Raw genomic sequence first — 25,940 nt, forward strand, 5'->3', positions numbered from 1 at the left:
CATTATTACCTTACTATGAAAAATAAAATGCACTATACTCATTTTCAAATTTAGATCACTTCTCTTTGGGGAGAAGACAGACCTTTAAGATTGCAATTATTTCTAAAAAAGCACACATATTTAATTTATATCCTCTCGTTTAGTTGCAAACATAATCAAAACTCAAAAATGTATTTAAGTAGGCAGCATATATTTTTAAAAAGAATAGGTAATGAATCTCAATGTATCATCCCCTCCCACCCCCATATACACTGTTAACATACAGATTTCCAATCAAAAACAAAATATAACTTCCGGAAACTCTTGCCTTCAATCACGTGAAGAATTCATAAGGGGAAATAGAAGTCCAACAGAGCTTTAATGTCCCTACATTTGAGCTTTTATTAAGGAGAATTTCAAAATAAAAAAATAACAAAAATATAAAGTTAAATAATCTACTCAACATATTATAGACTATAAAAAATTTAAAATATATTATATATTTTATTATGTACAGGAGAATCAAGGGCATCAGCCAACTGACCTGATAATCCAATAAACTACTTAGAAGTTTTCTGCCTTGATAAGAGTTTTGAGTAAACTACATGCCAGAACTATTTAGCATCACAAATATACTTAGCAGAAAGCTATTCAAGTATTGCTGTCACTTTGGCAGTTCTAGAGAAAAAGCCATCACAGTGATAGTTTCAGGTTTAAAAGGGAGGCTTTTTATGAGAGATTATAAAAATTGATTCCACTAACAGGTTCAGAGCAGTGTATGAGCTTATGTACATAATACCAACCTTTTTTTTTTCTTTTTTTTTTAAATCACGGAGATTTCCGTGGGAATCCAACAGTCAGGAGTTTTCAGATCAATTTTGAAATACTCTTTGGGCAATTATAGTTTGGAGGTCCCTATGTCTTTCTTCTAGAAGGACTAGTGTTTTTGAGAATTTAAATGATACATCATAGCATAGGAGACCAGGGTTCTAACATTTTTTCTACAGAACTAGCCACCCACTCATCCAGAGAGAAGGCTTTTTTTTTTAAATAAAGCATCTAGTAAACATCATTTGACAATACACAAGGTAGTGCACTAGGGGCTAGAATGAGTTACAAAAATAGAAAGACCTTGCCTTCACAAGACCTCCCATTCTACAGAGAAATGAAGAAGAATGAATAAGCACATGTAGGTATGCTGACATTTACCCAGACATGTGCATTATATATACATATACACAAATTGTATATATGTTTACATATATATTTATTAACTGTCTGTTTGGCTCAATCTGACATATTCAGAATTTTCCTCTTGTACAGGTACTGAAGATATATATGCTTCTCTTACTGCTAAAATTTGGGTTAGATATTTTTCTAAGCACTTACTTATGCGAACAGAACAGAGAGTACTAATCTGGTCCTAAAAATAGGAAAGTAAATCTAAACCCGAGAACTAATTGGAAAGGACACAAATAACCTAAAGCCGGTAGTGAAACTGAACTTAACAAAAAAGGCCCTGTGGGTGTAGCTCTAACTAGATCATATTTCCAGCTTAGGAAAACAAATAGCCATCTTTTCTAAAGAAAACCTGCCATAAATAATGGAAGCTGGGGAATATTTATTCTTCCTTGCCATTCAGAGACTTACAGGTGAGAGGGAAGCCTTATTACCTAAAGCCCCTATCAATTAAATTATGTTAAAATACAAAGTATAGATTAGGGTGAAGTTTTTCAATTCAAGTTGAATTAAGGCACACTCATGCTAGACATCTGAAACCTCTTTATAGCAGAACACATACCACATACCACACTAAGTTTGATTTCTCCTCATTAAAAGCCAGGATTCATTTTGGAGCATAGCAAACAAATGTCTCTGGAATGCTAATATTCCCTTCTTGAACCCAAGAGTTAGAAATACCTCTTGCAGACAGCCCCATCCTCACCTATTTTCACTTATGGAATCTACCTAAGTTATTCTTAAAGTTGGGTTCAATTCTTTTTTCAGCTTGTACTACTTCTTAAGGTTACCAGTTTCATATGTCAATCAAGCGTTTTGAGAAAGTTTCCTTTAAGTCAAAACAAGTTGACAATTATCTTTATTTTATTTATACTCTCAAATTTGATAGACATACTTCTACACATTTGCCTTTGCATACTGAAAATAGAGTCTTGAAGTCTGCACTCCAATGAAGTCCCTTTAATCCCTTGGTAATTTCCTAGTTCATAAAATTAGCATTTTAAAAATCGGTGTTTAACATAAGTGTTATTAAGGCTTAGCTCTCATTGAAGGTTATGAGAAAGAATAACTACCGTGTATTGTTTATAAATGCTTAGTAGTTATTTTCCTTTTTATTTTATTTTATTTTTTTAATTTATTTGACAGACACCTCACAAGTAGGCAGAGAGGCAGGCAGAGAGGGGGAAGCAGGCTCCCTGCCCAGCAGAAAGCCTGATGTGGGTCTTGATCCAAGGATGCTGGGATCATGACCTGAGCAGGAAGGCAGAGCTTTAGAGCCACCCAGACACCCCAGTTATTTTCCTTTTTAAATGTCTGAAAAATCCCCTAGGGAGGGGGAAATAGTCCTCATACATAGAATTCACTAGAAAAACTTTCCTTGTATTCATAAACCTGTCTTACACCTTTCTTTGTACTAAAGCAAGGCTTATTATCTCCTTAGACCATCTTTGCTCTGATTGTTGCTCTCCTGTTTTTATTAATCATATTATAATATTTTGCCTCACCAAACTACAATATTTGTAAAGTTTTGGGGGTTTCTTTGTTTTTGCAATCTCTATGTTGATTTTATGATTTTCTGCCTTGTCTTCCCCCATAGGTTTGCAATAGTTTTGAGAGAAGAAACTATGGTCACTATCTAACTGCATAATCTTAAAAAAAAAAAAAAAAGAGAGAGAGAGAGAGAGAGAAATTAAAATACTCTGCCATCTTAGAACATAACTATTTTTTGGTGGAATGGTAATTTTTCACTTTTCAGTGAATTATGGGTCTTTTAACAAAACTTACGAGAAAAATATCTAGGATGTTGGCCTTAATTGACACATGGTATCTACTTCCATGTCTGTATGCATTCAAATTAATTAAGAATGGAAATATGGATTTCCATTCTATTAAACAGTCTGTATGGAAAGTCTAATCAAAAGGGGGATCACAGGGCAGAAATTAATAGAATTAGTAATTGAAGCCTGTGCATGCAGCTATTCTGTTAAAATAGCTGCATGATTAGAAAGGAACTATATATACATATAAAACTCCTTTCACAACTTTAAGAATAAAGAATTTTCAACAATCAACATGTGCGCTAACTATTCAATTGATTAAAAAATACATCTGTCCACATCTGATAACCACTATATAATCATGGGAGAAATTTGAGGTCTTTATTAAAATTCTTAACTAAATCTTAGACTGTTACATGGGTAAAGGCAACTAACATACTCTAATCAATTTTGCCTAGGATGGCAATTTTACTAGACATCTGTATGGAAGGGTATACTCCAAATTCTATTTATGAAAATAGCTTTGACTTTTTGGGTAACAGGTAGAGAAATAGCTTAGAAAAGATATGAAAAAACTGGAAACTTTAGTGAGGTTGAGAAGAAAAAAATAGATGAAGAGTTTGGTGAAGGAAAAGAGTACCCCATTTTTGGAGTACATGGATGAAACCATTAACTACTTACTGCCATAAAGTATTTGACATTCTCCCAACATTAGTATTTATATATCTTTTAGTATTCATATTTAAACACACACAAACACACACACACACACACACACACAAAAGCAAATCACTTTTATAATATGAATAATCAAGTTATACTTCAAGACCATACAAAACCAGGTGGATTATTTCTCATACACATTGTCATTGCCAGTAACACCAACTTGGTCCCTGCATTACCTAGGAGTGGACAAGACCTCCATTAGTAACTCTGTTATATTACTCTGTGTTCTCCTAACCCCTCTTTTGAACTTGTGATAACTTTTTAGGAGTTACTTATAGCAAGAGAATGACTTCTATTTCCAAAGGAAGTAATCAAGTGAGTAATTTTTTAGTTTTTTTTTTTTTTGTTGTTGTTGTTGTTGTTGCTTCATGTACTTTACCTGATTCTTGAGATCCAGTCTGGGACATGGGCGACCTCCATTGTAAGGTTTTTCTTTTAGCCATTTGGACCGAATTCGCACTCCAATCCCACAAGATGAGCTGCAAGACCCCCAACTAGACCAGTCGCTTAACTTGCAATCAAATGGGCATGGGATGACACACTCTTCTTGAATATAACCTGAAAGAAAAAGATTTATGTGAAGGGAGGAAAATCTAGGCAAAATGTACTGATCAAATTTACCTCTTTATAGAAAGTAAAGAGTCACAGCTCAGATTGTTCAACAATATCGCTGCAACGGCTTCAGTGATTTTCTATTCAAATAAACAGACAATGGTTTAAGAAATAGGTAATATAGTCACATCTGCATTCCGAATTTGTGCCATCTTATCACTTTATAGCCAATTCTGGGAGGGAAGAGCAAAGAAAATGCAGTTACTCCTATTTTCTGTTAGGAAGAAATAAATTATCGCAGGGCTAATGATGGCACTATCTCTCCTCACTGAGCCTTATGTTCTATAATTCCCACAACTCACCATCTGGGATCAGGGTGCATAAGAGAATGCACCTTTTTTAGTATCTGTGATCTGCAAAGTTTTCACTAAAAGAGCTCTTGATTCTTACTTCCAGGTAGTGTGGCTTGGAGTTGGGAGGAGGAGAGACAGTGGACCACAAATTAGGAGAAGCAGGATATTATACCAACTATAGGAACGGTGAAAAGTTCCATGATGATATTGACTGGAATCAAGAGACATGGGTGGAAATGCACATGTAGATGCTCTAGTTATCTGGACTTATTCCTGTCCCAGCCCACTTCTTGCTATAGTCTTTTTCTGGATGATCCCATTATTTAACTATCGCCTCCACTGATCATTACCAAATATTTATTTCCAATTCCAACCTTACTGACTTTTCCAAGACCTACTGATCCACTCTAATTGGATGCCTGATTATCTCCAAATTCAATATATCTAAAAGTGAGGCCATCAATTTCCTTTAAAGAAAAAAAAAGAAAGAAAGAAAAAGAAAAGAAAAAAGCTAATTCTCTTGTATCATTCATCTTAACTAAGTGCAACCTATCTGATCCCTGTACCCTGGTGTCCATGCTTGTATAATTTTATCCCTTTGAGTTTGGGCAGAACCTTTGACTATAATAGAATTCCATTCCCATGATTAGGTTATAATATATAGTAAAAAGTGAGGAACTTCACCAATATAATACATCAAATTAGTTAATTTTGAGCCCTGAACTCATGACCTCTGTGGACATACCAGATCTACATGCAGTTATACAGCAATTCCTCCTGGAGGACTGTGAGCTAACTAAACAACTTCTGCACAACAAAAAAGAGACCATGTAGAGAATGCAAGACAGCTGTGACACAGTAACTAAAGAAACCGCCACGCCTAATGCTGTGAAGTACAGTGAGAAAGGATAGTACTCAGGGACCATAAATGGGTTTGTCTATCCGGGCACAGACTTAAACAAGCAAACAAACAAACAAGGTTTAAAAAAGCACTAGAATGAAAAGAGAATAGCCTTAGAACCCTGTCAAGTAGAAAGCTGCTAGAACTCTCTCCAGGTTGGAGAGGCTGGCTAGGATCACAGTGATATTCCCCCTCCATCCTCCGGATAGTAGGAGGGTCCAGGCATCCTAGCCAGACTACCACTTCAGCAACCCCTGGGCTCCTAGCCCACACCAGCTACAGATGCCCCTGGGGCACAGAAAAAGCCACAGGTTAAAAGAGTAACTAGAGGGGCGCCTGCGTGGCTCAGTGGGTTAAAACCTCTGCCTTCAGCTCGGGTCATGATCCCAGGGTCCTGGGATCGAGCCCCACGTCGGGCTCTCTGCTCCGCAGGGAGCCTGCTTCCCCTTCTCTCTCTGCCTGCTTCCCCTTCTCTCTCTGCCTGCCTCTCTGCCTACTTGTGATCTCTCTCTGTCAAATAAATAAAATCTTTAAAAAAAAAAAAAAAAAAGAGTAACTAGAACATAAAGGATCCAGCCTTAGATCTCTGCCATACAATGGGAAGGCTGCTGGAAATCTCTCCAGGTTGGAGGGCCTGGCAAGTGCCACAGTTATTTACTCCTTCCATCTTGATGATGTGGACAAAAATGGGATCCAGGCACCATAGCTGGCCTATTGCCTCAAGTGAGCCTATTGCCTCTAACCAGCACTAGCCACAGCTGTCCCATCAAGGAGGCCCCAGGGCAGCCCATACTGGGACACACCTGGTCAGTACTCACTATAGCGTCAGTCATCTTTCCGAGGTGGTATAAGCACAAAGCACCCCAGAACACTCCAGGTCTGCACCACTTATGCACTATATAATTTGGCAGGGGGAGCCCTACCTGGAGTGCTTTGGGAGCACCTGGGCCACTTCCACCTCAGCCCCAGCCATTATGCCAGGATGCCTTGGGTGTGAAGTACACTGGGACACACAGCCCATGCGCATATAGGCTCCAGTCATCCCACCAGGGTGCCCCTTCTTTGCAGAGTGCCCTGAGACACCCAAGCTTACATCTACTTCAGTTCAGCTGTGTTTCCAGGACAGTCCCAGCCTGGAGGGTCCCAGGATCCCCAGCCCACCACAGCTCCAGCAGTGAAAGTCACCAGATATACCTCTAGTTTAGGTGAAGTAGCTGTTCTACCATATTCATATAAACAAAGTCAAGCAAATGGGGAGACAGAAGACAATGTCCCAAATGGAAAAACAAGGCAAAACCTCAGGAAATGAACTAAGTGATGTGGAAATGTGCAATATGCTTGATAAAGAATTGAAAGTAATGGTCATAAAGATGCTCACCAGACTAAAGAGAAGAGTGAATGAACTCAGGGAGAACTCCAACAAAGAAACAGAAAACATAAAAAATAACAATCAGAGCTGAAGAATACAATAACTGATATGAAACATACACTGATGGGATCAAAAGAATGAATCAGTGGTCTGGAAGACTGGGTAATGGAAAGTGACCAAACTGAATAGCAAAAAGACACAAGAAAAAAAAAATGAGAATAGGTTAAGGGATCTTTTGGACAGTATCATGTAAACAAATATATGTATTATATGGAATTCCAGAAGGAGAAAAAAAGAATAAAAGGGGCAGGAAACTTATTTGAAGAAATAGTAACCAAAAAATTTTCCTAACCTGGGGAAAAAGAGATATTCAGTTTCAGGTAGTACTAAAAGCCTCAAATAAGATGAATCCAAGGAGGTCTACACCATGACACCCAAGAATAAAAGTGGCACAGATTAAAAATAAAGAGAATTTTAAAAGCAGCAAGAGGGGAGCAAATATTACGCACATAGGAATTCCCATAAGGCTATCAGCTGATTTTTTTTTTTTTTAAAGAAAACTTGGCAGGCCAAAAATGAGTGGTAAGATATATTCAAAGCACTAAAAGGAAAACAAAACAAAACCTACAACTAAGAATACTCTATCCAACAAGATCATCATTCAAAATTAAGAGATAGTGTTCTTCAAACAAAAAGTCAAAAGAGCTCATCACCACTAAACTTACCTGAAAAGAAATGGTAAAAGGAGCTCTAAGCAAAAAACAAAAAGTCATAAAGAGTAAAAAAATGAAAAAAAAGGGGGCTCATAATAAAAAGATGTAAAATATGACAACATATACATGAACTATGGAGCAGAGAGTAAAAATGTTCTTTTAGAATGTGTTGAAGCTTAAGTGACCACCAACTTAATATAGACTGCTATTTATTTAAGATGTTATATATGAACGTCTGGTAATCACACACCAAAAACTTCTAATAGATACACACACACACACACACACACACACACACACAAAAAAAAAAAAAAAAAAAAGGAAAAAAGCCAAACAGAAGACTATAAAAAGTCATCAATCACAAAAGAAAGGAACAGAGAAGTATGTAAACAGAGAAGTATGTAAACAGAGAAGTATGGTTGTTTACATAACCAGAAAACAATTAAAAAATGGCAATAAGTACCTAACTATCAATAATTACTTCCAAAGTAAACGAGCTAAATGCTGTAATCAAAAAATGTAAGTTAACTGAAGGGATGAAAACCAAGCTCCAACTATAAGTTACCTGTAAAAGACTCGCTATAGACACATACGAACAAAAAGTTAAAGGATAAAAAAAGATATTCCATGCAAATTGAAGAGGAGAAAAAAGCTGACATAGCAGTACTTATATTAGACAAAGGAGACAAAGATTGTATCAAAAGACAACAAAAATACTACACAATGATAAAGGGATCAATCCAGTAAAAAGATAATGATTGTACAAATCTATGTATCCAAAATTTGAGCACACAAATACAAAAAGTGAGTATTTGAAGAGATAAAAGGAGATACTGACAGTAATACAATAGAAGTAAGGTACTTTATCATCCCACTTACATCAATGGATAGATAATCCATGTAGAAAAAAAAATCAATAAAGCAGCAGTGACTTTGAATAACACATTAGGCCAGACGGACTTAAGATGTACACAGAAAATTTCACCCCAAAACAACACAATACACGTTCTTTTCAAGGGCCCGTGGAACATTCTCCAGAATAGATGTGTGAGGTCACAAAGCAGGTCCCCCAAAATTTAGGAAGATTGAAATCTTATCAAGTATCTATCTTTCCCAAACCCAACAGTATAAAACTAGAAATCAGTTATAAGAAAAGGACTGGAAAAAGGTACAAACATGGAAGCTAAATAAAATGTTATTCTGTTATTCAACAACCAGTGAGTCAATGGACAAATAAAAAAAAAAAAAAAAAGAAGTTTAAAACCTGAGACAAATGAAAATGAAAATGGTCCCAAAGCTTTTGAACATAATGAGAGGTATTCTAACAGGGAAATTTGTATTTCAGGTGTACCTCAAGAATACAGGTGTACCTCAAGAAACTAACAAACAAGCAAACAAACAAAACCAATGATCTAATCTTTGTCGAAAGGAACCAGAAAAAGAACAAAGTCAGTCTAAAGTTAGAAGCAAGGAAATAATAAGAGCAGAAGCAAATGAAATAGAAACAAAAAGAAAAATAGAAAAGATAAGTGAAACCTAGGAGTTGGTTCTTCGAAAGCAAAATTGATGAACTTTAGCCATATTACAAAGAAAAAAAATTTAAAAATACCCCAATAAATAAAATCAGAAATGAAAGGAGGAAGTGACAACTGATACCACAAATACACAAAGGATCATTAGATTATGGGCCAACAATCTGGACAACTAGAAGAAATGGGTAAAGCTTAGAAACATATAATCTTCGAAACGCAAATCAAGAAGAAATTGAAAAATCTAAACAAACTATGAGGAACAAAACTAAATCAGTCATCAAAAAATTTTAAACAACAACACTATGAGACAAAAGTTCAGGATCAGATGTATTCATAGGTAAATTTTACCAAACATTTAAAGAATAGTTAATACATACTCCCCAAATTAATCCAAAAAAAAAAAAAAAAGAGGAAGAAAAGATTGAAAATACACTTTGCAAGCACAGCATTGTCCTGATACCAAAACCAAAGACACTATAAAAAACAGAAAAGAAACTACAAGTCAAAATCCCAATAAATGTGGATACAAGAATCCTCAACAAAATATTAAGAAATTGAATTTAATAATACATTAGAAAGATCATGCACCATCATCTAGTGGTATTTATTCTGGAGATGCAATGATGGTTCAATATCCACATATTATTCAATGTGATACACCACATCAACAAAACATAAGATAAAAATGATAAGGTCATCTTAATATATACAGAAAAAGCCTTTGACAAAATTCAACATCCATTCATGATAAAAACTTGCAACAAAGTGGTTTTTAGGGAACATACTTCATCATAATTAAGGCTATATAGGACAAAGCCAGAATGGACATCATACTCAACAGTGAAAAACAGCTTATCTGTAATATCAGGAAAAAAAGACAAGAATGTCCATTCTTGCTAGCTTGATTTAACATGGTACTAGAAATGCTAGTCATAGCAGTCAGACAAAATAGGTGCCCAAATTGCTAAGAAAATATGAAACCTTCACTATTTGCAGATGGCATGACATTATACATATAAAACCCTAAAAAAGGCAGCAAAAAACTCTTCGAACAAATGAATTCAGTAAAGTTGTAGCGTATGAAATGTATAGAAATCTGTTGTGTTTCTTACATTAACAGCAAAGTAGCAGAAAGAGAAATTAATAATCCCATTTACAATTGCACCAAAAAGCACAAAATACCTAGGAATTAACTGAACCAACAAGGTGAAATACTTATACTCTGAAAACTATAATGATGAAAGAAACTGAATATGATACAGACTGGAAGATATACTATGCTCATGGACTAGAAGAACCAATGTTGTTAAAGTGTCTATACTACCTCAAGCAATGGACAGATTTAATGTGATGCCTATCTAAAGCACCAATAGCATTTTTCATGAAACATAATACTAAAATTTGTATGGAACCACAAAGAACTAGCCAAATAGCCAAAAGCACTCTTAAGGATAGAACAAAACTGGAAGTATCAAAATCCCAGATTTCAAGATTTACTACAAAGCTGTAATCATCAAAACATGGTACCAGCACAAAAAGACACAGATCACTAGAATAGAATAGAGGGCAGAAAAATAAAGCAATTGCTTTTTTGGTTTTAATCTATGACAAAGCAAAAATATACAATGGAAAAAAGACAGTCTCTTCAACAAATGGTTTGGGGAAAACTGGACAGCTACATGCAAAAGAATGAAACTAGACCACTTTCTTAGAGCACACACAAAAATAAATTCAAAACAGATTGAAGACCTAAATGAGAGACCAGAAACCATAAAACCCCTAAAAGAAAACATGTCTCTTAGACATGTTTTAGAAATGTAACCTTAGCTACATTTTTCTAGATAGGTCTCCTCAAGCAAGGGAAACAAAAAGATTTTGCAAAGCAGAGGAAACAAAACAAAAAATGCAACCTACTGGATGGGAGAAGACATATGCAAATGTTAATTGTGATGAGAGGTAATACCCAAATATCCAAATAATATTCAAAATATATAAAGAGCTACAACTCATCACAAGAAAAAAAATCCAATAGAACATAGGCAGAAGACTTGAACTGACATTTTTCCAAAGAAAACAAATAGATGGCCAACAGACACATGAAAGGATGCTTAATATCACTAATCATCAGAAATGAAAATGAAAATCACAATGAGGTGTCACCTTATACCTGTACGAATAGCTAGTATCAAAAAGACAAAAAATAATAAGTGTTGAGGAGGATGTGGAGAATATGAAACCCTCTCACACTGCTCGTGGTAATGTAAACTGGTGCAATCACTGTGGAAAACAGTATGGTGTTTCCTCAAAAAATTAAAAATAGAAATACCATATGATCCAGTAATCCCACTACTGGATAGTTGCCCAAAGAAAAGAAAAACACTAACTTTTTTTTTTTAAGATTTTGTTTATTTATTTGACAGACAGAAATTACAAATAGACAGGCAGAGAGAGAAGGGGAATAAGGCTCCCCACTGAGCAGAGAGCCTGCTGTGGGGCTCGATCCCAGGATCCTGAGACCATGACGTGGGTCCAAGTTTAACCCACTGAGCCAGTCAGATGTCCCCCAAAACACTAACTTGAAAAGACATAAGCACCTTTATGTTTACAGCAGCATTATTTATAATAGTTAAAATATGAAAGCAACCCAAGTGCCATCAACCAATGAGTAGATAAATAAGTGGTGTGTGTGTGGGTGGGGGGAATATTAGTCATAAGAAGGAATGAAATCTTGACATTTGTGACAACATGGATAAACTCAGAGGATATTATTCTAAGGGAAATAAGTCATACAGATAAAGATAATACTTCATGACGTAACTTGTATGTGCAATACAAAAACCAAACAAAAAACAACAACAAAAAGGCAGAAACAGACCCATAAAAACAGAGAACAAACCAACGCTGCCATAGGGGAGGGTGGTGAAATGGGTGAAAGGGTGTGGGATGTATAGGCTTGTAGTTTATAGGTTCTGTAAGTCAGGGGAGGAACATTACAGAACAAACAGGGAATGCAGTCAATGTATTTTAATAGTGTTGTATGGTGATAGATGGTAGCTATACTTGTGAGCATAACATGAGATACACAGGTGTTGAACCAATGTTGTAAATGTGAAAATAATGTAACATTGTGTGTTAAATATATTTCAGTAATAATTAGAAAGGACAGAGTGTCCACGACAGAATATTAGGTGCAAAACAGCTACCACAACAACAAAAAAGGAGGGAGGAGTTTACTTGGGGGTGGGCATGACTTAACCAGGTGAAAACTTTTACTTAAAAGAGTGTCTAGTACATTTCTATGGAGGAAGAGATCTCCCAGTGGCCATAAAGATGCAAAGAGCCATGGGTAAAATGCCTGTGGACTGGCCATATTTCAGGCGACTGCAAGCACCTTCTAGGAACTGTCCATCAGTAAGGAGGCAGGGATCTCAGCCCCACAGTGCATGGACATGAATTCTGCCAAGAATTTCAAAGGAGCTGGGAAGAGGAGCTTTCCCAAGTCAAGCCTCTGCTGAGACCTTAGCCTTGGCTGGCATCTTAACTGTAGCCTAGCAGAGAATCTAGGAAAGCCATTCCTAAACTCATGACCCATGGAAATGGAGGCAATAAATGTTTTGAGCTGCTGAGTCTGTACTAATTTATGCAGCAATTGAAAATTACCATATTATTGCCAATACAAATCTGTTATCTTAAACCTTTCTCCATCATTTTATACATATTAGGTATAATAATTCCAATTGTTGAAACATCACAAATAATGCCTTTTGCTCTATAATTCTTTTGTCAGTTCCTGGTTCAAGATCTTCTCTTTTGTTATTGGCCAGTCACTCCGAAGAAAAAGTTTCTTTTCTAAAATATGTAATAACTTACGCGACTCCACTTTTAAAACCTTTGCTGATTCTTCATTTCCTTGAAGATAAGTTGCCAACCACTTGGCAAAAACTGTAGGATTCCTTACCAGAGGCTCTAAGGAAAGGTTTTCAACCCTGGCTGTAAAATATATTCTAACTGCCAATGACCAGAATGTCAAAGAATGGGACCTAGATGAATACTCAGGGGAGTCTAATATGCAGTCAAGGCTGAGGGCTACCTCTCTAACTTGTTTTCCTCCTGAATCTTGAAATTTGTCCACATAGGCCAATCCATGTTCTCTGGTAATCTCCATGCCTTTCCTCATGCAAAAGCTTTCTCCAACCAGTTTAGCCTTCCTTGTTCATTACACTCTCTTGCTAACAGAGTCAACCACCTGGCACATACACTCCTGCCATTCCAGTCTGGCAAAACATCAGACCTAGTTTGGTCCAACCGTTTTCCTACCCTACTTAACCCTGGACTACCTCAGCTGAGATGAAGATAATACTAACTCCCTGCTTGTGACATAGCCATGTGCGGTCTCCATCTTCAACAACCACGGGATTCTCTGACTTTCCTCCCACTCCCATTCCATATTCTCAAACTTTAAAAGACCTCATCCCTTCTTTCTCAGAGAAAAAACAGAAACTCCTTCAATCTCCTGTGAATATGTCTATATGCATTCTCGTGTTTTTCTTCTCTTTTCATATCATAATGGAAAAGGCATCCAGTTTTCTATATTAAAGAAAAGGTTTTATTCATTTGAGAGAGAAAGATACAGAGAGAAAGGGAGAGAGAGAGAATGAGCAGGGGGAGAAGCAGACAGAGAAGCAGGCTCCCCACTGAGCCAGGAGCCTGACTCGAGGCTTGTTCCTAGGACCCCAGGATCATGACCTGTGCCCCTACAGGGCACATTTTTACCACTTAAGTTCTCTACAGGCTCCTTCAGGACCTCGGTTCCTTGATTGTATTTCCCCTCTCCTTCCCTGTATGTGTGTGTCTGTGTGTTTGCATATACGTGTTATATGCATTATATACATAATTTTTTTAAAGATTTATTTATTTATTTGACAGACAGAGATCACAAGTAGGCAGAGAGGCAGGCAGAAAGAGAAGGAGGGGAAGCAGGCTCCCTGCCGAGCAGAGAGCCCGATGCGGGGCTTGATCCCAGGACCCTGGATCATGACCTGAGCTGAAGGCAGAGCCTTTAAACCACTGAGCCACCCAGGCACCCTTATATACATATTTTAAGTTATATATATGTTATATTAATATGTATATATACACACATAAAATATATATAAGTTCCACTTCTTGATTAATATTAGAATGACTTTACATTTCTGAATAATAATCACTGACTAGGGAGATTACACTAAACATCTAAGAGTCATCAGGAAGGATCCTTGTGGGGTTGAGAAAAATCACTCCATTTGATGTCATTAAAAGACTAATTTTCTACTGTTTAACATAATTATAATTCTACAGTCCTCTCTAAGGAGTCCTGAGTATTAGTATTAGCTACATAACAAATGCTAATGTAAGATTAAATGCATACCACAAGCACTGCTTAATTTTATAGAGAAACTGAGCCACAAAATGATTCCATTTGCTACTGAACAAAAAATGAGGACTAATAATTAAGTGGAATTAATTCTCATGGCATTCAAGCTTCAAATATAAAATTCCAGGAGACTTCATATAAATAACTTTTAGATATTTGAGTCCCCATATAGACCCTATTTTAAAGCAGATCTTGAATTAGATGCCCTTTTAATTCAATGAAATTTTAAAATCATTTTCATCAATGCTTGCATATTGAAGGATTTTAGAGAGCCTCTAGCAACATTTTTTTTTTCCCTTTCACCATAAGACATAAACCCAGAGGATCCCTATGAAAGTCAAGGTCATAAATACAATGAGTATAAAATAATTTTGAAATTCAACAGGATTAAGCAACAGTGACATTTATTTTTCAGGAAACTTATTTTCATGCTGGAGTATACCCCAAAGGAAAGCCCATAGTGAGAACCATTAATAATTGCATATTCTTATACCTATCTCATAACTGAAAGGATTAGTTTTTCTCACATACTTAATACTTAACAATTTTTGGCAACAGAATATGATCAAATGTGACTATATACAAGGTAGACCTGCCATATAAGAAGTTTAATTCTTGACTACATAAACTTCACTAATGTATTAAAAACTCATAAAACATACCACAGAATAGCTTCACTGGCAACATTCATAAATCTAAATCCAATTGCTATGAAAGAAGTTTTTCTGCCAAAAATATTTTATACTACAATTTATATGCAGAATACAGTGCTTGGACCATCATTTACTTGGCTCAGGGATGCTTTATACTCCATTTTAGTCATCCATACACTTATGAAGTAGGTATGAAGTAGTCATTAGAGAATTATCAATAGAGCATGTACCTACACTGTGATTTTATGAAGTATAAGACATTACACATAGTAGGTGCTCAAAAATTATCTGTTGATATTATGGATAAAGATGAATTGAATAGGACCCATTAATAGTATCTCTTAACTATGTTATGACTAAAGGAAGTGATTTAATGACTTACACCCAATGGGACTGAAGCCCAGAAACTTGGAGTGACTTTTCAATCTATATTACTAATCCCAAATTTTGCTCTTTAGGTAAATACAATGGACCTGGGTGATAATATAGCTCTCTGAATCAGGTAGTCTCATTGATAAAATACTTCCCAGGATGCTACCTGTGCACCCCCCCCCATTATTCAAGTCCCAATGCATCTCTACCCCCCATAAGATCTTGTTATGGAGGATATGAAATATTGATGATATTAAGCCTGAGGAAATAACCTAGATCAATTACTTATATTTTTTTACTGTGTAAAATAATAGCAAACATCTGAACTAGACAGCGCATGTTTTATTTACTGACACTGCTAAAATAATGAGAATATAGTCCCAACAATAAGACAGGGAAAAGGGGCACCTGGGTGGCTCAGTGGGTTAAAGCCTCTGCCTTTGGCTCAGGTCATGATCCCAGGGTCCTGGGACTGAGCCCTGTATCAGGCTCTCTGCTCAGCAGGGAGCCTACTTCCCTTCTCTCTTTGCCTGCCTCTCTGCCTGCTTGTGATCTCTGCCAAATTAAAAAAAAAAAAAAAACACAAAAACCCTTTAAAAAATAAAAAAAATAAGACAGGGAAAAGAAAACACTGACCATCTCTTCCTCAGTTCTGAGTGAGAATCTGGGAATACCTTGTGAATTAAAATGAGATGTCTTAATTTCTTAATCTTTAAAGATTTACTGTTTTAATCTATATATTTTAGTGCTACTATTTATCTCATAATACACCATACTGAAATGTATCTAATGGTATAAATCAAAGCAGTTTAAAATATGTTTAGGGGAAGTGGACAGAAACATGATGGCAAATATTTTGACAATGTTGCAAGAACAACAACTTGACAAAGTGGATCAATACATTGTCACTGCTCTCAAAAGAACGGACTGTATTAAACATTTATTTAAAATCTCAATCCAGGGGTACCTGGGGGGCTGCAGTTGGTTAAACTTCCAACTCTTGGTTTCGGCTCAGGTCCTGACCTCAGGGTTATGAGTTCGAACCCCATGTTGGGCTCCATACGGAGTCTATTTAAGGTGCTCTCTCCCACTCTCTCTGTTCCTCTGTCCCTCCCACATGCAAGAAAACTCTCTCACTCTCTCAAAATAAATACATCTTAAAAAAAAATAAATGGAATCTCAATCTATTAGTGTGTGGAAATTTAGATCAAACTCAGTAGGACTGCCAGCTTGCTTTGGGGAATTTCTATTTTGATCTAGTACTGCTCCAGAATAGGAGCTACATTGCTTTCAAAGATGGTGTCAGCTTTGTTTAGGCCTCCGTAGGGTCTGAGATGGGAAAGTTAGAAATCTTCAGAAATATCATTACCTTTTTAACAAGAGTGATTTTTTGAAAGTATTCTCTAGTATCTTTCCTGCATACAACCTTTTAGGCCATCAGAAAGCCTTTCTAATGTTAAACCTTATAAAATGATGGTTATGGTATTGTAAATAATAAAGTATCTTCTTTGGCCTGACAGCCTGATCAGATACCCAAAACACACCTGATTTAGAAGTTACACAATATTCAAACAATCATGTTGACAAAAGAATTTTCCTAGACTCTAAATCTCAAATATTTGGGGATGTGGGGGTAGCACAGTTGGTTAAGCATCTGCCTTCAGCTCAGGTAATGATCCCAGAGTCCTGGGATCAGATCCTGCATTGGGCTCCTTGCTCAGCAGGGAGCCTTGCTTCTCCCTCTGCCTGCTGTGCTCTCTCCATGACAAATAAAATCTTAAAAATAAACTCAAATATTTCATAGCATTATTATTACATTTTATTATACCTCCCAGAAAAAAAATCATTTAAATATCAACTAATTTCTTTAATAACAAATACAACTTATTGGTGTCTTTTTAGATGTAGATGGGCTATTCAAAGTCATGGAGGCCAATAGCTTTATTTTATAAACTGGTCAGAAATAGAAAGGGAGCTTTAACCCAGACTTGACTGAGTTACTCAGCTTACTGGCAAGAAAAAAAAAAAAAATCACTATACACAGTCCCAGAATGTTCTCTTTAGTGCTAGAGTAATAAAGTAGGAAATCAACTCTGCCCTTAAAGAAATTCATATTTTTGAAGACAACAGTCTTATAAATGAGAAAAAAATGGTATATGATTAACTACTTAAATTATGTGATACAAATAATATACACAAATTTTAACATAATAGGAGCTATAACAAATGTACATCCTAGCTTTACTTTTTAATTTATGTGAAAATACTGGCATAATTTGTGTAAACACAGGTTTTTGACTTATTGCTTGAGATGGTTCAGCTGCTAAAACTAAATATATCAGTGTTAATTTAATCAATCAACCAAATCATATAAAGAACTGATTTTAAATTGAATTGTCCAGGCAATTTAATCAAGATGGTGTTTCCAGTTGTTCATATATACCAAGTTTCACATTAATGACCTTGCGCCAAGTACCTCCAGGCAGATGAAAGAGAGGTTTCTCTCTTAGAAGAAACCGAGCATATTAGGGACAAATGGAACATTAGACACAGTACAATCTGAGCCGTTCAATTAGGACAGTGTGTACTAAAGCACTTTCTATCAATACTGCAAATAAATGCTGTTAAATTTAGTGACTGAATGCTTTAACCACATAACAAACTTGACATTTGAAACACTACAAAGGTATACAGACTGTTGACAAACCAGTATTACTAAGTAATTCTTAGAATGGTGGCTGCAAGAGACCGCAAGAGACATTTCCTTGCCCTGAAATATCTTGACTGGCATCACACCAGAAATTCTCTGCCTCACATTTCCTTTTAAAAAAAAAAAAAAAAAAAAAAAAAAAAAGCCCTGAAAGCCAATTTGAGGGGCTATCTTGTATTCATCAGTGCTACTGCCCAAATATATTAGGTTGTGCTCCCTGATCCTTGAAGTTAGGTGTGATCTTTAATTTGCTTTAGCCAATGAAATGTGAGAAGTGAAACATGACATTTCTAGGTTGAAGCCTTAAAACCAAAGTGTACTTTGTGTACTCTTTCTTTCCTTTATGCCACAGGGACCAAAAATGTTAGATAGTGGCATCTCCATAGCTAGGGCTCTGGAGTAAAGCAAAGCCCCTAGCCAACCAAAGACAGATATGGATACTAAGTGATCTTTATGGCTTTCAACCACTGTAATCTTGAAATATCAGTTGCAGTTGTTATTGCACAATAATCTCTCATCTTGATGGATCTACCTTGAAATAACAAAGTGGATCTTTCAGAAGATAAAGAGTCAAGTCCCATGAACAAGTATTTAGGACATTTTGAAAACCTATATATAATGTCCTGAGAAAATAAAATTAAACCATATCAGCAGTTAGCCCACTCTGAAAGGCAACAGCATCAAATGAGAATATGACCTTGAAAAAATTGAGCCTATGGAGAAGTAAGTCAGGAAAATTTATAATGTATTATTTTTAAAAAAGGACTAGCAATATGGATTATAAATCAAGGTCTAACCTTATGTGATCTGGAATAAAATATTAAATCCTAATAGTTCAGCTTCCTCATATGAAAATAAAAATGCAACAACAGTTGCCCTTTTTAACTCCCTTTTACACTGTAAGGTCAAAAAACAAGCAAGCTATTGTGGAAAAAATTAACATACAGCATAAATGACATGGTAATATTTTATCACCACTAAAAGTTGTATAGCAATGTAAAAATGTTTTTGCATTGTCTTGTTTTTGGTGCTAGTGATTGATGGAGAATATAATTCTGTAAAGATGTTTTAGTAAAAAAATTACAGCATGGTAATTTTCAAATTTGGGTGCCACTTCTCATTTCAAATCATTTCCATATAAATTAAAAGCTAGGCTAACATTGACAAAATGAGAAATTCTGTACTGCACCAGTAAATCAGTTGTTTGAGTCCATCTCTGTCTTTCCAAGTCTGCCACCAGCCAAGGCCAGACACTCATTGTCTCTCACCTGGACTATTATAATGGCCCCTTAACTGATTCCATGTTTCTAATATCTTCCCATCCATTCGTGTCTGCTCAGCCCCCTTATTTATGTTCCAAAGCATGTTTAACGTCCTAAATATATCATGGCTTAACTTTAAATAACCTCTACAGCATGGCAAAACTTTGATAAAAAGGCAATCCAGGCAGGAGTGATACCACAAATTAAACTGAGAAGATGCAAATGGACCTAAAATGTTCACAAGTCAATGGAGAAATTTCTGCATGAGAATGTGAGGTTGGGAAGAAGTAGAATATTGGCTGCATCAGGTGGAGCTATACTGGAAGGTCATGACGGAGGACTTAAAAGTTGATTAAGAATTGTGGTATTAATGCAGGTGTGCTATGAAAGAAAAGACATCACGAGAACAGGGTACCTTTTTAAGAGGTGATTTGAAAATTCAGAATTTAAATGACAAATGGCTAGGACTTAGGCTAAGAGATCATTAATTATAGTAGATATAGATTACATTTACTTATATATGTCGTTAGAGAATAATATAAGGAAGTACGACTATTACTTATAATTAACTAGCTCCGACATGTACACATGGCTAATATATAGTCTAAATGGAAATGATTATCTTCCAAATGACCACTGAACCAGTTCTTTAAATAGCAGCTTCATTTCTCAACTGTTAAGACAGGTTTAATATAACAAACTCCAACCATCAGCGATGGCCAGTTTATGAGATAGATGCTTCTAAATATCCCAAGGGATTCAGAGCTTAAAAGTGTCCTTCTTTGCTTTATCTTGTAGGTCCCTAAAGGAAGCTCTGACCTAAATCCAGACATATTATTAGACCAGCATATTGCCTTTGTCTCTTTTATTTATGTATCTATTTTGAAACTAAGAGTTCAATATTGGGGGATTTCATATGAAAATAAAGATCCCCAGCTTCTCTTGAAAATGGGGAGGATCTGGGAATATTTGGATCCTCATTCCAACGTGGGATTAATTGGCTGAAACCAAATAGCAGGGCCTCTTCAGGTAAAATATGCCTTACCATTTCTCTACAGTCCCTTGGAGTGATAGTCTAAATTTCTAAAGCAAGAATTTCCCCTCAACTAAGGCAAAGCTTAACTCACAATTCCAATATGGAAACAGATGAAGGGAGGCTGCTTGCATTGTAGGGAAAAGTAGAAGATGAAGAAGCCCATGAATCACCCTACTCATTACATGAAGGCATCTAGACTAGCTAGAAACCCCTACCTTGGAAGAGACCCATGCAAGAAAGAGTCCCTAGAGTGTCAAGTTTCTTTAGGGGATTTGAGTTCCACTACCATCAGGACTTTGTATATCACTCACACCAGTACTTAACCGTAATTCTTAAAAGTGTCAGCAAGAACAGCATGAACACCTAAAATGAGACGGAAGATGTTCTCCACTCAGAGCCACCCTTCTTCTCGTCTCTGTGGCACGGAACAAAGCTTGTAAGTGACAAGGTGTACATGGAACAAACTTCAGAGATGAAACTGTTTTTTATTTGTTGGAATTTTGGGCCATCCAATGATTTGTGTTCACGAACAACGAAACATGTTATTACAAATTCTAAATTATGGAGTACATGATGAGGAAAATTCACCTCCAAAAGTTTGCTTTTGGCAAAGAACTGCATGTTTCACTGAGCTAATGCAGAAATCAATGCACTAGAATGAATTCACAGTACGTTAACTTCTTGCAAGTTACTATAAAAAACTTTGAAATATCGCCAAGGTGTAAAATTAAATAGGACTCCCTGCCTTGATTTATACTGTAAGCTGGTAATGGTGAATTTGTTTCACTTACCAACAAATTCGTTTCCTAATGGATTATGTATCACCCAATCCAGAGATTTAGGCTTTTCTTTTCTCCTATAGACAAAAAGCCATCTTACGATTTTATTTAATAATATACCAGCTAAAGGAAAAAAAGTTGTGGGGTGAAGAGATATTTTTGTTTTCCTTGAAATAGTCAACAATCTTCTAGTTATACTAATGGTGTCAAGGAACTGTGGATGATACCAATTCATGAAAAAAAAAGAGGGCCTTTGAAGCCAGGAAGAAGTATGAAGAACAGCCTGAAATATGCCTCTGAAGAGAAAACAAAGAAATAAAGAGGGAGAGTTTATTAGTTTTCTAGGGATGTCATAACACTTGGCTTGTGGCAGCATGCCTCTAGTTCCTGCCTTCTCTTCGCATGGTCATCTTCCCTGCATATCGCTGTGTGTCACAACTCCCTCTCCTTTTTCTTATAAGGGCACCCATCACTGGATTTAGAATCCTTACTAAATTCAAGATGATCTCATCTCAATTTTCTTAATTTCGTCCGCAAAGACACTATTTCCAAATACGTTCACATTCACAAAAAGGAAGTTAAGACTTAAACATATCTTTTGGGGGACATAACCCCCTGGAGTGAGGAATAAAGACAATGATAAGGAAGACATAAAGCACAGCGATGAGCATCTGGCCTTTGAGATCAAACCAAGCTAGGCCTACATTCCACTTTAACATGAACTTCAATCTTATCATCCATAACATAAATTGGCAAACTATGGCTTGCTGGTCAAATCCAGTCTCTGCCTGTCTTATAAAAACAATTTGCTGGAACAGAGCCATATCAATTTAAGCAATGCCTACAGTGGTTTTTGCACTGCGAAAGCAGAGGCAACTAATTGCAACAGAGACAGTATAATATACAAAGTCTGAATATTTGCTATCTGGACCTTTATAAAAAGAGGTTTACAAATTCTGGTTTTTAAGATGGGAATGACAGTCCTCACTGCATACAAGAATAAAATGAGAATTCTTTTTTTTTTCTTTTTTTTTTGGTGGTAATTTTATTTTATTTTTTTCCAATTTATTTATTTTCAGAAAAACATTATTCATTATTTTTTCACCACACCCAATGCTCCATGCAAGCCATGCCGTCTATAATACCCACCACCTGGTACCCCAACCTCCCACCCCCCCCACCACTTCAAACCCCTCAGACTGTTTTTCAGAGTCCATAGTCTCTCATGGTTCACCTCCCCTTCCAATTTAACCAAATTCCCTACTCCTCTCCAACGCCCCTTGTCCTCTATGCTATTTGTTATGCTCCACAAATAAGTGAAACCATATGATAATTGACTCTCTCTGCTTGACTTATTTCACTCAGCATAATCTCTTCCAGTCCCGTCCATGTTGCTACAAAAGTTGGGTATTCATCCTTTCTGATGGAGGCATAATACTCCATAGTGTTTATGGACCACATCTTCCTTATCCATTCATCCATTGAAGGGCATCTTGGTTCTTTCCATAGTTTGGCGACTGTGGCCATTGCTGCTATAAACATTGGGGTACAGATGGCCCTTCTTTTCATGACATCTGTGTCTATGGGGTAAATACCCAGGAGTGCAATTGCAGGGTCATAGGGAAGCTCTATTTTTAATTTCTTGAGGAATCTCCACACTGTTCTCCAAAGAGGCTGCACCAACTTGCATTCCCACCAACAGTGTAAGAGGGTTCCCCTTTCTCCACATCCTCTCCAACACATGTTGATTCCTGTTTTGTTAATTTTGGCCATTATAACTGGTGTAAGGTGATATCTCAATGTGGTTTTAATTTGAATCTCCCTGAGGGCTAATGATGATGAGCATTTTTTCATGTGTCTGATAGCCATTTGTATGTCTTGATTGGAGAAGTGTCTGTTCATATCTTCTGCCCATTTTTTGATGTGTTTGTCTGTTTCGTGTGGGTTGAGTTTGAGGAGTTCATTATAGATCCTGGATATCAACCTTTTGTCTGTACTGTCATTTGCAAATATCTTCTCCCACTCCGTGAGTTTCCTCTTTGTTTTTTTGACTGTTTGCTTTGCTGTGCAGAAGCTTTTGATTTTGATGAAGTCCCAGAAGTTTATTTTCGCTTTTGTTTCCTTTGCTTTTGGAGACATATCTTGAAAGAAGTTGCTGTGGCTGATATCAAAGAGATTACTGCCTATGTTCTCCTCTAAGATTCTGATGGATTCCTGTCTCACATTGAGGTCTTTTATCCATTTTGAGTTGATCTTTGTGTACAGTGTAAGAGAATGGTCGAGTTTCATTCTTCTACATATAGCTGTCCAGTTTTCCCAGCACCATTTATTGAAGAGACTGTATTTTTTCCACTGTATATTTTTTCCTGTTTTGTCAAAGATTAATTGACCATAGAGTTGAGGGTCCATATCTGGACTCTCTACTCTGTTCCACTGGTCTATGTGTCTGTTTTTATGCCAGTACCATGCTGTCTTGGTGATCACAGCTTTGTAATAAAGCTTGAAATCAGGTAAGGTGATGCCGCCAGCTTTATTTTTGTTTTTCAACATTTCCTTAGAGATTCGGGGTCTCTTCTGATTCCATACAAATTTTAGGATTATTTGCTCCAGCTCTTTGAAGAATGCCGGTGGAATTTTGATCGGAATGGCATTAAAAGTATAGATTGCTCTAGGCAGTATAGACATTTTAACAATGTTTATTCTTCCGATCCAAGAGCATGGAATGGTCTTCCATCTATTTGTGTCTTCTTCAATTTCTTTCATGAGTGTTCTGTAGTTCCTCAAGTACAGATCCTTTACCTCTTTGGTTAGGTTTATTCCCAGGTATCTTATGGTTCTTGGTGCTATAGTAAGTGGAATCAATTCTCTAATTTTCCTTTCTGTATTTTCATTGTTAGTGTATAAGAAAGCCACTGATTTCTGCACATTGACTTTGTATCCTGCCACATTGCTGAATTGCTGTATGAGTTCTAGTAGTTTGGGGGTGGAGTCTTTTGGGTTTTCCATATAAAGAATCATGTCATCTGCAAAGAGAGAGAGTTTGACTTCTTCATTACCAATTTGGATACCTTTTATTTCTCTCTGTTGTCTGATTGCTGTTGCTAGGACTTCTAATACTATGTTGAACAAGAGTGGTGAAAGTGGGCATCCTTGTCCTGTTCCTGATCTCAGTGGGAAGGCTGCAAGCTTTTTCCCATTGAGGATGATATTTGCTGTGGGTCTTTCATAGATAGATTTAATGAGGTTCAGGAATGTTCCCTCTATCCTTATACTTTGAAGCGTTTTAATCAGGAACGGATGTTGGATTTTGTCAAATGCTTTTTCTGCATCAATTGAGAGGACCATGTGGTTCTTCTCTCTTCTCATATTAATTTGTTGTATCACATTGATTGATTTGCGAATGTTGAACCATCCTTGTAGCCCAGGGATGAATCCCACCTGATCATGGTGGATAATCTTTTTAATGTGCTGTTGGATCCTGTTGGCTAGGATCTTGTTGAGAATCTTAGCATCCATATTCATCAGTGATATTGGTCTGAAATTCTCCTTTTTGGTAGGGTCCTTGCCTGGTTTGGGGATCAGGGTAATGCTGGCTTCATAGAAAGAGTCTGGAAGTTTTCCTTCTGCTTCAATTTTTTGAAACAGCTTCAGGAGAATAGGTGTTATTTCTTCTTGGAAGGTTTGGTAGAATTCCCCAGGGAATCCGTCAGGTCCTGGGCTCTTGATTTTGGGAGGTTTTTGATCACTGATTCAATCTCGTTATTAGATATCGGTCTATTCAGGTTGTCGATTTCTTCCTGGCTCAATGTTGGTAGTTTATATTTTTCCAGGAATGCATCCATTTCATCTAGGTTGCTAAGCTTATTGGCATATAACTGTTCGTAATAACTTCTGAGGATTGTTTCTACTTCCTTGGTGTTAGTTGTGATCTCTCCCTTTTCATTCATAATTTTATGAATTTGGGCTTTCTCTCTTTTCTTTCGGATTAGGGTAGCCAGTGGCTTATCGATCTTATTGATTCTTTCAAAAAACCAGCTTCTAGTTTCATTGATACGTTCTACTGTATCTCTGGTTTCTCCGTCATTGATCTCAGCTCTAATCTTGATAATTTCCCTTCTTATGTGTGGAGTTGGTTTGATTGTTGTTGATCCTCCAGTTCTTTAAGGTGTAGAGACAGCTGTTGTGTTCTAGACTTTTCAATTTTTTTGAGCGAGGCTTGGATGGCTATATATTTTCCCCTTAGGACCGCCTTTGCTGTATCCCATAGGTTTTGGACCGAAGTGTCTTCATTCTCATTGGTTTCCATGAATTGTTTCAGTTCTTCTTTGATCTCCTGGTTGATCCAAGCATTCTTAAGCAAGGTGGTCTTTAGCTTCCAGGTGTTTGAGTTCCTTCTGAACTTTTCCTTGTGATTGAGCTCCAGTTTCAAAGCATTGTGATCTGAGAATATGCAGGGAATAATCTCAGTCTTTTGGTATCAGTTGAGTCCTGATTTGTGACCCAGTATGTGGTCTATTCTGGACAAGGTTCGTGTGCACTTGAGAAGAATGAGTATTCTGCTGTTTTAGGG

General features: G+C 36.6%; 1 protein-coding gene across 1 annotated transcript in view; it reads right to left on the minus strand.

The window, feature by feature from the left end:
• Window positions 1–3,916: 3,916 nt before the first annotated feature.
• LOC122902696 (thrombospondin type-1 domain-containing protein 7B-like) overlaps window positions 3,917–25,940 on the minus strand; it is a 60,018-nt gene continuing 37,994 nt past the window's right edge. Inside the window, exon 3 of the mRNA XM_044242561.1 lies at window positions 3,917–4,280. Within this exon, the coding sequence (XP_044098496.1) occupies window positions 4,015–4,280 (266 nt within the window). The 3' untranslated portion in view covers window positions 3,917–4,014. The remainder of the gene's footprint in view (window positions 4,281–25,940) is intronic.

The sequence above is a fragment of the Neovison vison genome, chromosome 3 (genome assembly GCF_020171115.1).
Source record: "Neovison vison isolate M4711 chromosome 3, ASM_NN_V1, whole genome shotgun sequence".
NCBI lineage: Eukaryota > Metazoa > Chordata > Mammalia > Carnivora > Mustelidae > Neogale > Neogale vison.